A 17,951-nucleotide genomic window follows, 5' to 3' on the forward strand; every position below is an offset into this window, starting at 1 on the left:
AGGGAAACGAAAGGAACATTTAGAGTTGAATCACCGATGGACCAAATAGAATTTTTCTACTTCATTGTGAAATCAGTTGAACTTTCTGTTCCTCAGCCCTACATACTGTGCAGAATCATAACCCAGTGGAATGAGTAGTTTCTGTTACAGAAGGGAGGATGCAAGATGCTGAGATTTCAGCACACAATGTCTGTACCTACCATATATGAGATAAATATGACTGTACAGAGCAAAGCTCTTCTGCCTCCCTCTCCCTGCCACCAAGACCATACTACACCAATTGCATACTACTGCTAGCAGCTACTCTGTGGTATATCCAAGGGTTTCAATCTTCCTGAGGACCTTTGTGGATGTCAATGTAACTGCACGACTGAATTTTAATTTTTTTTCAGTTTGTTTTTTTTATCAAAAACGCCTAAAAATTGCACACTTTATATACGTAAAAACCATTTCTAAAGTCACAGAGTGATTCACTCAAAAGGTAGGAAATTCCTAATTAATGTTACCAGTCAACGTTGATCCAAGCTCCTACTGTGTTTGTGTTCTGACAGTCTTTAATTATATGATCTCACACTATTTTTCCACAGGATCCCTGCATCATTTGGTACACAGAATGGAGAATTAATGAGCAAAACAATGTTTATCAAACACCATTCAAACCCTGTTCTGAAGACAGAACAATTTATTTTTTCATGAGCTTTTCTATTATTATTTATATTATCATGGCACTTAGATGCTTGTAATCAAGGGACCCCATTGTGCTATGTGCTGTAAAAACAGAAAACAAAAGGATGGCCTCAATGTATCACTCATCCAAAAAAATCTTTAATATGAAAGGATAAATGTTACTTTCTGCAAGCCTGAGTTTCTGTTGCTCTTTTCTTTTTTATTGTCTAGACTGAGTCTATGATCCTGTTTTAAATGAAGTCAATAGAGGGGCTGTTAACTCAAGTTGACTAACACAGCTGTACTTTAGAAACACTCCAAAAAGTTTGTTTCACCTTATCTTGGGCTTTGGAATAAATTACTGCAGAGTGCCTAGAGAAATATCTATAATGCTGCTTATTAGCTTGAGTTACCTGGCTGTCAGTTAACTTGAGTTAAAACAAGACAATAAACGTTAATCTATGTAAATCCCTTGTGCAATTATTTACCTTGGTACAAAGCAACTGAATATTATACCAAGTGAGAGTGGCAGATATTTGCACCCAGTTAAAAATACTATACTAGGTTCAGGGCAATGGGGAACAAAGCTAAGCATCTACAAAATGGTTTCCTTAGCAATGTTTCTGGCAACACTTAAATACTACCGATTAAGGACCAGAGTCCATTACTCTAACTCATACTGGGGGGCTGTGCACAGCTCCATATGAGTAAGAGTGACAAAATCTAATGCTGAATTCATATGTAACATATGCTGTGATATTTTCCTTTCATCCCTGAATTAAATCCTTAGTGAATCATTAGGGTTGTACTACCTCATAAATCAATTGGTTTTGATTTCCTTTTCAGAAAAGATTATTACCTTAATAAAATAACTTGAATCCTTAATTTCCATGAAAAGTAACTGCATTTAAGACATACCATAACTTCTTGCATACAACATGCCGTGGCATAAGATACATACCTTGTTTCTGAAAGGTAAAATGAAAAGAAAGCTCTTTCCTTGTTGTAAGTTACTGAGCCACACCAGCTAGAGAGCCAAGCATCCTCACTGATCTATTCCCCTGAAGCACATACAGTTATTTGCACTTTTACCCAGCAGAAGCTAAAGCAACAGAAACTGCCACTAATGTACTTCCTTGCTTACAATGCACACCCCAATTTTCAGCAACTGTTTTTTCGGGGGGGGGGGGGGGGGAGGAGTGTGTTGTATATGAAAAAATACAGTATTTGAACCCTACAACGCTAGTATGAGCAATGACATGAGACAGTTCAATGACCTGTGTAGTAAATACAATGTCAACAATATCTATTTACTGCAAGATTATAGAAAATCACTTGCAAGAAACCAGTAAACGGGAGCTATTGTGCAGTGTCTTGATGTACAGTCAGAGCAACATGCCATTCCTGGGATAATTGCATACCAGTCTAGATACAAAACAATTTGCAAACATTTTATATAAGCATGTTATCCAGAGATTTTTCCAAGGCTAAGAATACACTTTATTTTAACACCAAAATTAAGAATTACATTAATTGCCTGTCAAATATGAATATTAAAATATGCTAATACAAACAGAAAATATTATTGGAAATATTCTGTTATTACTTTATAAAATCAAGGTTTGATATAGTCTCTAAAAAACAAAAGAGAAATACAAAGCAAAAACAAAAATCCACAGCATTCCTCCTGCAGCAGGAAGCTTTGCCTCGGCTCTAAAGAGAACCAATTTGTCCCAGTCTATAAGTAGGCAGCATTTCAGTATTTATAGATCTAAAAACATGTGGCTGGACAAAAAGCTTTTTAATAGTTAGCTATTCAAAACAGCAGCTAAAGTAAACATGGCACTTTTTGTGTCATGTTTCAAATGATTTTTGTAAAACCATCAATATTTTAAGGTTATCATGGAATCATTGGAACTTGGGGTTGGAAGGGACCTCAGGAGGTCATCCAGTCCAACCCCCTGCTCAAAGCAGGACCATCCCCAAGTACATCATCCTAGCCAAGATTCTGTCTAGCTGGGTCTTAAAAACCTCCAAGAATGGAGATTGTATAACCTGTCTGCGTAACCTGTTCCAGTGCTTTATTACCTCCTTACCTCCTAGTGAGGTTTTTCCTAATATCTAATCTAAACTTCCCTTGCTGCAACTGCATTGCTCCTGGTTCTGTCATTTGTTACCACTGAGAACAAATCTAGCTCCATCCTCTTTCAAACTCTTTCAGGTAGTTGAAGGCTTCTATTAAATCACATCACAGTTTTCTTTTCTCCAAACTAAATAAGCCCAGTTCCCTCAGCCTCTCCTCAGAAGTTAGGTGCCTCGGCCCCCAAACCATTTGTGTTGCCCTCCATTGGACTTTCTCCAATTTATCTACATCCTTTCTGTAGTTGGGGACCCAAAACTGGACACAGTACTCCAGATGTGGCTTCACCAGTGCTGAAGAAAGGGGAAGAATCACTTCCCTCGATATACTGGCAACTCTCTTACTAATGCAGTCCAGAATGCTGTTAGCCATCTTGGCAACAAAGACACGCTGCTGGCTCAGTCAGCTTACTGTCCACCGTAACCCCCCAGGTCCTCTTCTGCAGAGCTGCTGTTTAGCCAGTCAGTCCCCAGACTGTAGTGGCACATGGGATTGTCCCATCCTCAGTGCAGGATTTTGCACTTGTCCTTATTGAACCTCATGAGATTTCTTTTGGTCTAATTTGTCTAGATCCCCCTGAATTCTAGCCTTACCCTCCAGTGTATCTGCTACTCCCCCCAGCTTGGTATCATCTGCAAACTTGCTGAGGGTGCACTCCATCCCATCTTCCATGTCATTAATGGAGACATTGAACAAAACTGGTCCCAGGACCAACCCTTGGGGCACTCCACTTGAGACTGGCTGCCAACTAGACACTGAGCCATTGACTACTACCCTCTGAACCTGATGACCCAGCCAGTTTCCTATCCACCTTACATATATCCACCATATCCAAGGCCTTGCTAAAGTCTAGGTATATCACATCCACCATTCTTCCTGCATCCACAGAACCAGACATCTCATCATAGGAGGCAATTAGGTTGGTCAGGCATGACTTGCCCTTGGTGAATCCATGCTGACTGTCCCTAATCACCTTCTCCTCCACATGCTTAGAAATGGATTTCTTGAGGACCTGCTCCATGATTTTTCCAATTACTGACGTGATACTGTAATTCCTTGGATACTCCTTCTTCTCACTCTTAAAGACAGGCACTATATTTGCCCTTTTCCAGTCATCCAGGACCTCTCCTGATTGCCATGAGTTTTCAAAGTTGATGGCCATTGGCTCTGCAATTACATCAGCCAACTCCCTCAGCACCCTCGGGTGAAACCCATCCAGGCCTATAGACTTGTACATGTCCAGCTTGCCTAAATAGTCCCTAACCTGTTCTTCCACCAGTGTCAATAGCTGACCTCCTCCCCAAACTGTTCTGCCAGGTGCGGTAGTCTGGAAGCTGACCTTGCTTGTGAAGACTGAGGTGAAAAAGGCATTGAGTACTTCAGCCTTTCATGCATCATTTGTCACTAGGTTGCTTCCCCGATTCAGTAAGGGACTTGCACTTTCTCTGATCCACCTCTTGCTGCCGACATAATTGCAGAAACCCTTCTTGTTACCCTTCGCTTCCCTTGCTAGCTGCAACTCCAGTTGCGCTTTGGCCATTCTGATTTAATTCCTACGTGCCCGAGCAATACTCTTGTACTCCTCCCTAGTTGTTCGTCCAAGTTTCCACTTCTTATAGCTTACTTTCTGTGTTTTAGCTCACTAAAGAATTCCCTACTAAGCCAAGTTGGTCTTCTGACATGTCGCTTGTCTTTCTGCACCTCAGAATGATTTGTTTCTGGTACTGAGCTACAGGTAACGTTGCTTTTTTAGAAGTCACTTATCTTCTTAATTTATTACTTATCATTTAAATCTTTTAAATAAGTAATATCCATTTTCAGTTTCATATTGCTTAAATAACTATACAACTTAGCCTTAGGTAAAACTGCATTTCATTTTACCTATGTGTAAAAGCCATCCTGTTACTTTTTCCCTTGCGTGTGAATGTGGTACGCATGTGATAAGAGAGTTTAACAGCCAAAACGTTACAGTAACCTCCTGTTGACACAGCCAGAGATCTGCCTAATTCAACAGCTAAAGATCACAGAACCCAAAGCAAGAACAAATCGCCCAATACCAACAAAAATATTTCATTATCTCAACGCAGCAAAAAAGAAGGAAAAAAAGTCCAAAAAAGGAAGGCTCGATCCCACGCCTAACATAAGGATAGCTAACACACCGTGACACAGCAAGGATCATAAACTTACATGGAAAACAGCTACTATAAAAGATGGGTGAGAATAAAAAGACTTTGGGTCTGTTCTCCACACAGTGAAGCATCAGTACACGTCCAATAGAAGCTCCACTCCTTTCTCCTCGTGTCAACTTGTCTGGCTGCCAAACTGACTTGAGCAACTACGACTGGTAAGATTTTAGCATGGGCAGAACCCGGGGGTGGGGAGGGTAGGGAGAGAGAAAGAGAGAGAGAGAGTGTGCACGCACGCAAGCGTGTAAAGATTTAAGATCTTTATATTTTCAATAAGGAAATAATATTTTAATCTTTTAATCTTTTGTATTCCCAATAAAGGCAGCATTTTGCCTTATCCCCTGAAAAAGATCCAGCTTGCTTTTCTAATACACAATATATGCTTTAAGTATATAATACTGCACCCTCAGTGAGGTTTCTTTAAAGTACAGACAGCTCCCCCTGTACTCCTTTCCCCACCTCAGACTGGCCTCCCAGAGGATCCTGCCCATGAGTGAGTCAAAGTCTGCTTTTCTGAAGTCCAGGGTCCTTACTCCGCTGCTCTCTTTCCTTCCTTCCTTCCCTCAGGATCTCAAACTCAGACATTTCATGGTCACTGTTGCCCCAGTTGCCATCAGCTTCTACATTTGCCAATAGTTCTTCCCCGTTTGTTAGCCGCAGATCAACAATGTCACAGCCCCTAGTTGGCCTCTCCAACACTTGCACCAGGAAATTGTCCCCAACACTCTCCAAAAAATTTCCAGGATTGTCTATGCACTGCTGTTTTGATCTTCCAGGAAATGTTAAGGTGACTGAAGTGCCTTATGAGAACCAGGGCCTGTGAGCAAAAAACTTCTACTAGTTGCTGGAAGGAAGTCTCATCCACCTCCGCCTCCTGGTCTGGTGGTCTGTAGAAGACGCTCACAATATTACCCTTGATGCTCTCCCCTCTGAACCAAACCCAGAGACTTTCAACAGGCCTATCTCCAGTTTCATACTGAAGCTCTGAGCAATTGCACAGCTCTTTTACATAAAAAACAACTCCTCTTCTCCCTTTCCTGTCCTTCCTGAAGAGTTTATAACCATCCATGACAGCGCTCCAGTCATGCAAGATATCCCATCAAGTCATTGTTATTCCAATCATGTCATAGTTCTGTGAATGTGAAAGGACTTTCAATTTTCCTGTTTGTTTCCCAGGCTCCGTGCATTTGTGTACAGACACCTGAGGTAACTAGCCAATTTCCCTACCTTCTCAGGAAGAATGAGAACACCTTCCCCATTACCTCTTCCTACTTGGGCTTCTTCCAGGTCACCTACTTCCCCATTTACCTCAGGGCTTTGGTCTCTGTCCCCTGGTGAACCTAGTTTAAAGCCCTCCTCACTAGGTTAGTGAGCCTGCCTGCAAAGATGCTCTTCCCTATCTTTGTCAGGTGGATTCTGTCTCTTCCTAGGAATCCTTCTTCTTGGAACAACATCCCATTGTTCAAGAAGCCAAAGCCCTGCTGACAACACCATCTGCGCAGCCATGCAATGATCCGCAGGATGCACACACTCGTGCTCAGTCCCTTCCCCTTGACTGGAAGGACCGAGAACAGCACCTGAGCCCCCTGTCCCCTTCTCCCTTCTTCCCAGAGTCCTGCAGTCAATTTTGATCTGCTCAGGGTCTCCCCTGGCAGTATAATTGGTGCCCACATGGATAAGCAGCATGGGATAGTAGTCAGATGGCCAGTTGAGTCTCAGTAATCCTTCTATAACATCTCAGAAGGATTGCCCCATTGATATTCAGTGCCCCTCCAAAGCTCTTAAAATGTTTTTCAAAAACATTTGATGCTTGAAACTGCGTTTTAAAATACATTTTTAAATTCATTCTCTGAGCTGGAAACAGTAGCATTTGATGTTTTAATTGCTTCAAAGATTAAATATATATTTATGTTTATTTTATAAAATTCAACATTGAAAATATATGACAACACTTATGCTGTTAAAATTGCTATTATTTAACTTTTATTGTGGAGTCTTCTCACATATTGTATTCATGCACCATTAAGTAACTGATGAGGACCCTTTAAGAGAAGCATACAAAAAGACTCTAAGATACTACTACTAAGTAACTCTGTGTATCTCCTGGACTGAGCTACTGAGAGTATACTGTGTATGAAAAACCTGTTAAAACAAGCCTGCATGTTAACTCTGTTTTCTGTGGGTTTCCATTGCTCTGAAGAGTCTAAGTCAAGACAAATCAATTAGACAACCCAAAGTGAAGCCCCAAAATGTGACCGATGACTTGCTGCATCTCCCATTTACTTTACTACATAAGGGGTAGAATAACATCCTGGACTCAAAATTCCCTATATGGGTAGGCACTGGAAACATGCATTCAAATTTCCTTTCATACTGTCTGCCTATATGTTTTTATCATTAAAGATATTCTTCTACTGCCTCCTCTGCAGAGACTTCCAACAAGTACAGCTATTACAACAATGACTTTTATGTCGATATCTGCCCAATATGAACACTGGCAATTACATGACAAAAATACTGAGCAGCTCTACACTGGGCAGGAATCAAAGCTGATGAGCTAAAAATAAAGGTTCTTATAGCTTCATCTATCTCTTGGGCTCTATAGACTTGCCCTGGCATTTCCAATGGAACAGAGAGGCCAATCGAAATCCTCTCTCTCTGTTGTACCAGAGGTTTGCAAAGACCAGCTCCAAAAGAAGACAGATGTATTGAACTGTGCAAATAGGGTACAGGAGGATAATAAAATAATAGACATAACCCAAAAGAATAATCACAAAAATAAGGAGTTTTACACTGCTGACTTCTAGAAAGTGACAAAGAATTTGCTGCAATTCTGTCTATCGCATGCTGATCGGTTGAATGTGCATGTCAATCACCCATGAATTTCCAGCGTTGTTCTGCATTGTCAATGCACATCTTCAGGAAAATATAGCCATAGATGCATAATCTATACTAAGTATAGAATTCCTTTCACAGCATTTAAGAACTTAAAAGAAACGGAGGGAGAACCCATGCTAAATATTGGTTGGTACAAGAAAGGAGTGAGAGGAAAAGATTTACATTAAGAAACCTGAAAATTACTGCAGCCTACCCTATGGTTCCACACCACAATCTCAAAAAGTGCCTACATCAGATCCCCAGTAAAGCAAAGTAACAATCAGTTTTCCAAGGAAAACCTATTGTATATATTTTCCTTCGTCTGAAGTTGCAGACAGCTGTTTTTTCTAGATAGTAAGTTTTTAATATCTCCTTTGCAACATGCCATAGGCAATATTTCCAATGTGTACACATGATTCTTTCATCATTTGATACCAGCATCTCTGAAAGTAATTCCTTGTAGTAAACTAGCTGAGTCAATAAGATTCAGTAAGAATTTTTTTTTTAATCAGAAGAAACTTAGGAAATCAATTTGCTTCGTTCAAACTTTTAAAACAGCTAACTAAGGTCTGGTCATTAAAAACCCACATATACACAAATGGAAAACAATCTCATTTCAGTAATAATTAAATGTGCAATGTAATTTTTTCCTCCATATATTTCTTTAAATGTGTTAACTTACTATCAGTGTCAATGCTATATTATTTTCAGTTGAACTGAATAACTCAAGTCTATTAAAATGTACCTGCCAGTTTTTATCATTAATCAGAACAGATGCTTCTCTAATAGAATAGTTTTATTAAACTAGGCCAGGGGTTACCAAGATCCAGTCGTGTCATACAGGGCTCCCAACTGGTCCAGAAATTTGGCAGTGTGGCAAGCAGGGACAGTGTTAATTGCCATGGCTCTTGCAATTAATAGCAATTAACAATACTGCTTGTCCTCCCACCAAATTTCCAGATCTGTGGACAGCCCATCAGGCTGGCTCCAGAGCATGGAGCTGCATCATTTAGTCAGCTGGGAAGGAAATTGATAGTGGAAGAAGTGGCAGCTACCACAGTTTCGGGAGCTGCAACAGTTAAAGCTGCCAAATTCCAGCCCCGAGGCCCAGGTGACATTCCCATGGTTTGGGCCTGCACTGTGGATCCATCCCATGGAGCCAGATGAATCAGACACAACTGAATTAGGTAGTTCAGGCTCTGCTAAGAGTTAGAATTCAGGTCATCCATTTAAATTTAGAGTCCAGATGGCTGTAAAATGGAGAAAACAGAAATAATAATTTAGACCTTAACAAGTTCTTCCCAAAAAATTAAAGTATTCAAGGTATCTGAATACTACAAATAGAAAAGTAGCAGTCATCTTAAACTGAAATATAACACAGATAGAGGCAGAAACATTTTAAAGCAAAATAATAAGCTGATTTGGGTTAAAAAACAAAAATTACAGAACAGGTGGGAAACTTGTTTACTGGTCACTGCAAAGGATGAGTACTTTTATTCCACGCTTTGACTGTGACCTTGAGCAAGCTACTTAACATTCCCCTATAAATTTACCTGCATTTTACATTTGTAAAAGTGTGGTTAACACCACCTACTTCACAGCAAAATAGCATTTCATATCAATATAGAAGTGCAACTGCAAATTCGTTTCTTTTCTGAGAGCTGCCCTCTTAGCACAAGTAGCTGTTGTATTATTCTAGTCCAAGAAATGTTTGATCTGCTCTGTCCTCAGATCTATACCAAAGTTTTCACCACCCATTTTCACTCCATATGGAAAAGGCTTCCTCATCTTAACTGTGCTGGGGGAAAAAGAAAGAAGAAAAACTACTAACTGAAAAAAGGGAAGGAAAGTGAATTTTATACAATCAAGGTAAAGAAAAAGAAAACAGCTCTCTTCTACAAGTAACTATGCTATCCAGCAGTTTCAAGATATGTATGGCAACTTGTGGTATCCACAGAGAGAATTCTGCCAATTTTAAATGGAATTTTTATGGTAGGCGGGATATGTGGGACGAGCCTGAAAAGGAACCAAAAAGCTATTCACGTAAGACCATTCTTCATCCTGTTATGAAAGAATATGATGTTGTATAAAACTTTATAACAGACTGCCTGGAGTACCTTATCATCCAACTGGACAAATAGCAGCAAGTTTGATGTCATGGTTTATTATGGATTAGATTAACACTAATTTAACCAACAATGGCATTGGCCTAATATTTCTTCCTCAGATAAGCTACAACTGATCTGTCAAAAAGTTACTACAGTCTTCAAAACAATAAAGTCTGGGGGAAAAAACTAGGCATTTTAAAATATTCAACTAACAATCCAATCTGCCTTGTCCAGTTAAGTGAAATTTCAAAGTAGGTATCTAAAACTTAATCTTAAAATCCATTTTGTGTGAAGCATTGAGATTGTCAGGTATAAAAGGTGCTAGATTTTAAAATACTCCATTCCACTCTGTTTGTATTAAAGGAATGATTCTTTGTTCATTAAGGTATTAGTTTTATTCTGAAGGTTGATTCAGTGTTTAATAAAATATTGTATATGATTAATATTTCATTTCAATTGATCCAAAGGTCTGGAATAAGGCATGAAAATATGAAAAATAAGGATAAAGTTTCTAACCAATTTAAGCTTAAATCCCTGCAGCTGTCTTCGCCCAATAATGTGATTTTTAAGGAGGAGTTTTTTGTTTTGTTTTTAAGATGAGAAGTATTATAGATCTCATCCTACTTACTCTTCGACAATACTTGTATTGCCTTCACTGAGATAGTTAGGTGAAATGAACAGTACTTGAACAGTGCATGACTGCTTTCAGTTAAAAAAAATGAGGAAAAAAGAAAGGTGGTGTTTCCTTTTATAAAATTTTGGAAGCCTCCAGACAGGTAAGTAATCTCCAAAAAACTGAACACCTAAAATTAAAATAGGGATGTGCCACAGAAAGGAAAAGATATTGCCAGCCAAATTCACCAAAATTTCAAATTTCCAAATCCCAGCAACATTTTTAAAAGTATCTCTCTTCTTGCTCCCTTGTTCAGCCAACACAAACCTCAGATTAACCTTCTTTTTCAAATGTGAAAGTCTAAAGAAAAGCAATAGCTGAAGGAAAACCTAAGTAGCAGGAATTTAACAAGGGCAGTTCAAATTCTTCAAATCCTAGAAGCACCGAACATTAAAGTAAAAGAGGCAAATGTCTGAAAGCAGTTTTGGCAGCATCTCTAGAACAAAGTATCAGCAGCTTACAACATCTCAAAACTCTTGCTCGGCTCAGCAGCATTTCAGATGTCTGGAGGCTCCTCCCCAATTTCATTTGTTAAACTGTTTTGAAAGAAATAACTCCCACTCAGCTGTTTATTCAGCCACAGATTGCAGCAGTGTAATTTGTATCTCTGGAAGGTATCCCTGTAACAGCATTCATGATGCTAGGAAATATTTAAAAGTCTCAAATACCCAGAAAACCTCAAGCTCTGTATTTCTACCCCTCATTGTACAGAAGAAGTAAAATACCTGTATATAGGTTTCCAAGTTCTTTCCTGCAAAGCTACTCTATTTTTCTCTCTACAGAAGATTCACTTGCATAAGAGGAAGTAAGGGTCCTCCTTCTTTAGTTCAAGAAGTTCAATTTTCCATATCAGTCATTCCAAAAAAAGAGTAACAGTATTACAAATGTATCAGCAAAATTTGGCCTGATACTCTAACCCCTCTCATTTCTGCAACATACAATGCACAAACACAAAATATATAGATTATTGCTCATCATACCACAATCTAGCCAAACTACCCTCCTTAAAGAATGGGATCCGATAAAGTACAATAAAGTCTAATTTTTTTCTGCCTTCATGAAAAAACTGTTTCCCACGCAGATAATAGAAGCTGAAACTAAAAGTCTTGCTGCAAAAAGACAAAACTGTGGAATAAACCTGCTACTAAAAAGGCCTAGAAAAGTAGTAGATAGTGTTGATGACTGAGGCAGCACAGAAAGACCTGAGTCATGGAAATGGGATATATGATGGCATGAATGAAGTAAGAAGAGATCAGTAAGAATACTCTCTAATCTGGGACTGCATATATAGCCACATGATGGGAGCAGAGAATTCAGTCAAAGGAATGTAGGGAATTGAGAGTTGAAGAACCCTAGCATGTAGGAGGGGGTAAAACTGAGAGTCTAAGTAGGGGGAAGTGTGACATACAGCTCAGTAGTTGACTGTAAAGCCATTTAAGACACTGCCAAAAAAGCCCACACCCTTTATGCTCCTAGGGGCCTCAAAAAAACTCTGAAGTCTTCCTAACTGATATGACACCCTCTTTTAGGATAATGGCATAAACACATTCCATATATAAAAATGTCATGTATAAAGAAATCCTAGAAAGAAGTGATCAAGCTTCCTACACACCGCATTAACCTGATTTCTAGTTTCCTTTCTTGTACTTGTCATTTTGAGAAATTCTAACTAGCCTCCAACATAGTAATATCTTTTATTTCAATGTCCTATTATACAATCTAATTATTTTTATTTATCACTCCATGCCTGAAATAGCTTTTCGTTTATATTCTTTCTAGAACTCCTTAGCTAACCATTGAAAAGTGAACTCACTTTAGGAACGTTACAAAGTATTTTCAAAATACTTTATATATAGATCCCTAAACATTTGCCAAGAACATATATATATCTTGCTGTTGGAAAACTTTCCAATCAAATTCACTCAGAAGATAGCATTCTACTTGCTTCTGGTCATTTATGCAGCAAACCAGGATAATGCTTGACCTGTGTTGTTAGTGATGACAGCACTGTGCTGGGAAGTCAAAAGGATACAAGTTCAAACCCCTTCTGGGCAAAGGCACCTGGAACCTGAGTCTCCCACTTCCCAGCTGAGTTCAGTTACTAGAGAGAGCCCTGTTCCTCCTCCTGAGTCTAACCCACTTTTGGGCTGCCTACATTTTAGGCACCAATTTTAGTCTGCATCCCCAAAGGGTACACGCACAAAGGCAACCAGTGTCTAGTCTACTGAGCATGCTTATTCTACATGCATAATGCATATGTTCATACACTCATCCACACTGTTGGAAAACAGAACCCTACCTGCATGTAAATACCAAAAATGCTATATCAATGATTAAAAAACCGCCACCAAGACAACCCAAGAAAAGAGAATTCCACCCTTGTGAAATGTTTTCAATATAAAAATCTCAATAGCAAAACCTATTTTTAAAAGTATATGAGATATCAGGTCAAATGCTAATGTCATTCTGCCAGTTTTTTCAATTTGTTGCAACTAACACCCAAGAATCAAACATGTTATAAAACATCAAAGTTCAGTAATTCATGACACACATATTTTATTTTAAGAGACCTTTCCAATGGGAAACACTTAAAAGTACTACTTTAAATTTGCTTATTTTCAGAATCAGCCGATGGTGGAGGTATATAAACACTTACCGGCCCTCTCAACTCAATGAGTTCCTGTCTCATTTGGGACACAAGAGCTTCTTTAGCCATCAGAGCACGGTGAAGTCTCTCATTGAATTCTATAAGCTCCCCATGCATTTCTGCCACCTGAAAGACATAGAACCAAAGTTTCAGGTGAAGAGAATAGAATTTCCGACGTGAAGATACTTCACTCTGAACTGAAAAAGATCAGCAATATAGTTAATGTCCATGGTATTATAAAGTAAAAAATATGAGAGATTTGCATGTTTCCTGGACCATCATGGTTGCATCATTCCAATACTACCAAAGTAAAAAATACATACTTTCCAGTTAATGCACAGTATTGTCAATGCAATAGTTTGGATAGTGATATTACACTGTTACAATGAATACACTCAATTTGACTCATCCTATATTGCTTTCTCAATATAAGAGCACTCAAAAGTGATGGATTAACAACACTATTTGAATTAAGAATGGTGCAGACAGGGAACCTACGTACAGCTCTGCCAATAGTACATCCACTTCTATCCCGCAGTGGAACCCTCATTTGATATCCTCATGAACAAAACCATTTTGGAGAATACATGCCGAAAAATCACTCGGATAGCTGAAATAATTTGGATGAAGGAATCCACAACATCTTGGGGAGAATTATACCCACTAACACACAAAGCAAAATAAATCATACCAAGCATATATATAATGCAGAAATACCTAAGAGAAAACAGCTTGTTGTAGAATACTAACAGTTACAAATTAGAAAATAAAGCTGCTGTTCCATTAAGAGAAAATGTTCTATTAACTGAAGAGGGATTGTATCTTGCTCTCATGTCATAGTTCAGCAAAAACTGTTAAAGCATCCCAAGTTATGTATTGTTCAAATTCTAGAATTTTACACCTACTAAGTTATTTTGATACATAATTTTAAAAGCTATTTTTAAGTCAGAACTTTGTAAAGGTCTACACCAGGGATCAGCAATCTATAGCTCCCAGGCAGGTTCTGGCTGGCAAAGAGGCTGGATTCAGCCCCAGAGGCTGCATCCACACGTGGTATGGACATTTGGTTCCTTGAGGACAACTACCAGCAGCGCAGTCTGCACTGCTGCTAACTGTCCCCGGGAACACCTGTGCCATACATGCTGTGGTGCACAGCAAGTTACCCTAGGAAGGTAGGCACTGGGCTGGCCCCTGCAGCCTTACCTGGGCTCCTGGGGCTGTAGCAGCAGCGATTCTGCCACGCAGAGCCTGGCCAGCAGCTGCAACACAGGTCCAGGTAGCTCGACTCTGCTTTCAAGTGGCAAGCACTACCCCCCGTATGCATTGCTGGGTTTTTTTCTCTGCAGGCTTTTCTGACCCCTGCAGAGAAAAACTGAACATGTGCTGCAGCACCACATAACGCATGGCCATGCTTGTGAAGTGGCCAGAAAGTCTGACCCACTCAGGGGTGGAATTGGTGATAGGGAGGCATGGGTGGGTGTGGCAAAGCACTGTTGGTGCCTGCCACTTTAAGGACTGGAGCTGACAGCAGCCAGGTGCTTGATTGCAGTGGCCATTTTGAGATACAGGCTATATAGGGGAAGCAGCAGTTTGCTGCTGCCCCACCGGGGGAGAGACATCAGCTGGCAGAGCTGAGGCCAAGAACACCTTGGAGATCTATGGGATCTATGGGGATGGAGGAGGCTCCTGGGCATGACCTAAAACTGCACCCTGCCAAGGTAGGGAGGCCTGGTGGGGCTGCTGATGGCACAGCAGCCCTATGAAATGCCAGGCCCACAAATCTCCCTGGTGAAAGGTGGGTAGGGGGCACCTAATAACCTCCTAATAACCTAATAACTTCCAGCCCACACAGTCCTGGCTGGTTGTGAGCAGGATAGTCAATCTTATCCTCATCTCTCCTTTATACTCGCCTGCCACAACTTAGATGGAAGAAAAAAAAAAGGAGGTTACTGTTTTATTGTTGTTCCTGGATAGAAGAATGCCACCCTGATGCCAACTGCTCAAAGTGTAAGTTTTATTTCCAGCTTCAGTGATAAGATAACAACATCCTTACCAATTACTCCACTGGCAAAGGTGATCGGTATTACAATCGGGAAATACTCAGTCTTGGCACTTAATAAGGATTCTTCGCCACTAATTATCTCATTAGAGGCATGCACTCTCCGCGTTCCTCACTCTTCGTGAGTGCACGATCCAGGGAGTAGTCTTCTAGCTACTCCCTCGCATAATCTTTTCCCTGCTCCCAGCTTCCACTATCCACCTGGGCTCTAGCCTTGGGGAGAACCCCAATCTCCCCTTTTTCTTACTGAGGGGCGCGGTCCCATCTTCTTAGGAGTCCTAGCAGATCCACTGCCTGGCATTTCTGTCTTTTCCCACACTCATCGGCACAGCTGAGTTAACAGGTGACACAACCCCCTTTGCTGCTGTCCTGCCACATCCCTCAGGGATCCACTGCCTGGTGTCTCCATTTTTTTCCTTTTTCTACGCTCATCAGGACAGTGGGACTCCCGGGAAGTTAATCCTTTCCACCACTGACTTACTGCATACTTCAGGGCTTCGCTCATCCCAGAGCTCATCTATATCTCTGGTAAGTCTTCTTCTCTCTCTCCAGGGCTTCGTCACTCCTCACTTCTTCTGGTACCGGAAGGCAAAAATCAATGCTCTCCTGCCATCTTTTATCTCCCGGTTTTCGTGGGCTAATCACCTGAACTTTTCCCGGGTGTGTAATGTCCACCACCTGGCAGACTTCATCGTCGGGTCAATCCTGCCTGACTCTGTCTAAGTAACAGGGCTCCTGCCTGAGTCCCTGTTACACTGGTGAATGCCCAGACCTGGAAGAGCTTCAAGAGGCCTGTGGGTCAGTTGTTCCAGTGGAGTTGGGAGGGTAAAAGCAGCCAAGCAGCTTAGACCTGACCCAAGGGACCTTGACTAGTCCATGCTGGGGCAAGGACCCAGGGAGGAGTCGAAGGGCCAAGGGCCCAATGCGAGGGATGCCCAAAGAGCAAGAGGCTCGGGATCCCGACTGGCCTAAGATGGGGCCAGGGCCTAAGGAGGAGCCGAAGGTCCCAGAGAAGGGACCACAGCTAATGGGGTGAAGGGGATGGCTGAGTTTAGCTGCCTGGGATGCCATCTGCGAGGACTGGGCTGCAGTGCAGGGGTGGAATGGAGCTGCATATATTCCCGTAAACATCACGGTTCAAAATGGGCAGCCTCCCACCTGATTAACATCTTACTACTTTGCTTTGATTAACATCTGCTTTGATTAACATCAAAGCATGGCAGGTAAGTGAGGTGGGTCGCTGGCTCATAGACAGGAGGCAGGCCAGTGCTTGCATCAGGTGTGAAAGTTTTCCCTGTCACAGTCAGATTTACAGCCCATGGTAGGGACCAGGTCACAAGCTCTGGCCCATGGGGGCAAAAAGGCTTCCACCCCCAAGTCTACAAAATAACAGGAGACTAAATGTAGTTGCATAGCAAAGTACATAATTGGAATTCTTCTTTTGTTTTGTAGTTATTTACCTTACTTTTTCTCCACCCACTTTACCATCCTTACCTACTAAACACCAGTATGCTTCACCCAACTCCAGAAAGCAGGGAAACAGCTTTTAAGTCACTTAAGACAAGTTGGAGACTGTAGGACAGAAGTCCATACATTTTTGCTGCACCCTCTGTCCAGTTTCAGAGAAAGATGGGAGGGAGGCGGAGTAGAGACTACATAGGAGCAACCTCCACCACCTTATTCCAGCAAAGTTTTCTCCTGCACAAGAAAATTTTTAGGTGGTCAGCTTCAGCCAGAGTCCAGAACAGAGCAGACTGGCCCATAGCATTAACATGACCCACACAAAATGAGCAAATTCTCTATAAAGCAATTCTCCATGCAATAGTATACAAGCTACCTTAATGATATTCTGGGCTCATTTTGTTTTCTGAAATGGCACTTTTGTGAATTTATCTTAAACTATAAAGCAGGCCCAAAAAATGAACTATACCTTGGTGGTATAAGAATCACCTTACTGTTATCACCAAAAGCCAATGTGTATTCTCTCACACTGTGGTTAGAAATTTTACACAACAGAATCACTTATTTATCCAGACAAATTAAACTAAATAATTTAATAGTAGTACTGCAGTATTTTATATCATTTCACAAAGCATTTAGAACTTGTGATATGACTGAGTTATCGCTTCAGTGATGCACTTCTTGAAATAACTTTGCATTAATGAGGTTTGTGTATTTAATCTTATATAAATTGTTTGTGTGTGTGCTGCTGCAATTTTAATTTACTGCCTTTGTTTCTGTTCCTGTCTTACTTTTCTGTTTTACTTAATCCCATTAAAGAAGCTCACTTCCAGACTCACTTGATTTAATAATTAGAGACTTCCTGATTAATTACTCTATTCTTCCTTCTTTTGATAAGATCAAAACATTAAGATTTCCATACTAACAATTATGGCATTATGTATTCATACCCCAATTGTTCACTCAACATCAGTCTTGATGAAGAAGTTTAATTTGAAACACTTGTTAGTAATTAGTAAGCTTATTTAGTCAAAATAAAAGATATGTAAAAACACATGAATTTCTGCAGTATAACTAACACAGCATGGTTCCTGCTTCTGCACAAAGCATCTTAAAAATTTTGCCCTATCATTG

General features: G+C 40.4%; 1 protein-coding gene and 1 long non-coding RNA gene across 5 annotated transcripts in view; one reads left to right on the plus strand and one right to left on the minus strand.

Moving 5' to 3' along the window:
* Positions 1 to 17,951, minus strand: part of SNX29 (sorting nexin 29) — a 454,827-nt gene that overhangs the window by 233,832 nt on the left and 203,044 nt on the right. For all 4 annotated transcript variants that reach the window (XM_059716635.1, XM_059716634.1, XM_059716637.1 and 1 more), the window contains one exon: positions 13,307 to 13,423. In XM_059716635.1, coding sequence (XP_059572618.1) covers positions 13,307 to 13,423 — 117 coding nt within the window. The remainder of the gene's footprint in view (positions 1 to 13,306; positions 13,424 to 17,951) is intronic.
* LOC132244652 (uncharacterized) lies at positions 4,750 to 10,420 on the plus strand. Its single transcript, XR_009456351.1, has 2 exons — positions 4,750 to 5,150; positions 9,601 to 10,420. It is a non-coding gene; the product is annotated as an uncharacterized LOC132244652 (long non-coding RNA).

This window comes from Alligator mississippiensis, chromosome 13 (genome assembly GCF_030867095.1).
Source record: "Alligator mississippiensis isolate rAllMis1 chromosome 13, rAllMis1, whole genome shotgun sequence".
NCBI classification, from domain to species: Eukaryota; Metazoa; Chordata; order Crocodylia; family Alligatoridae; genus Alligator; species Alligator mississippiensis.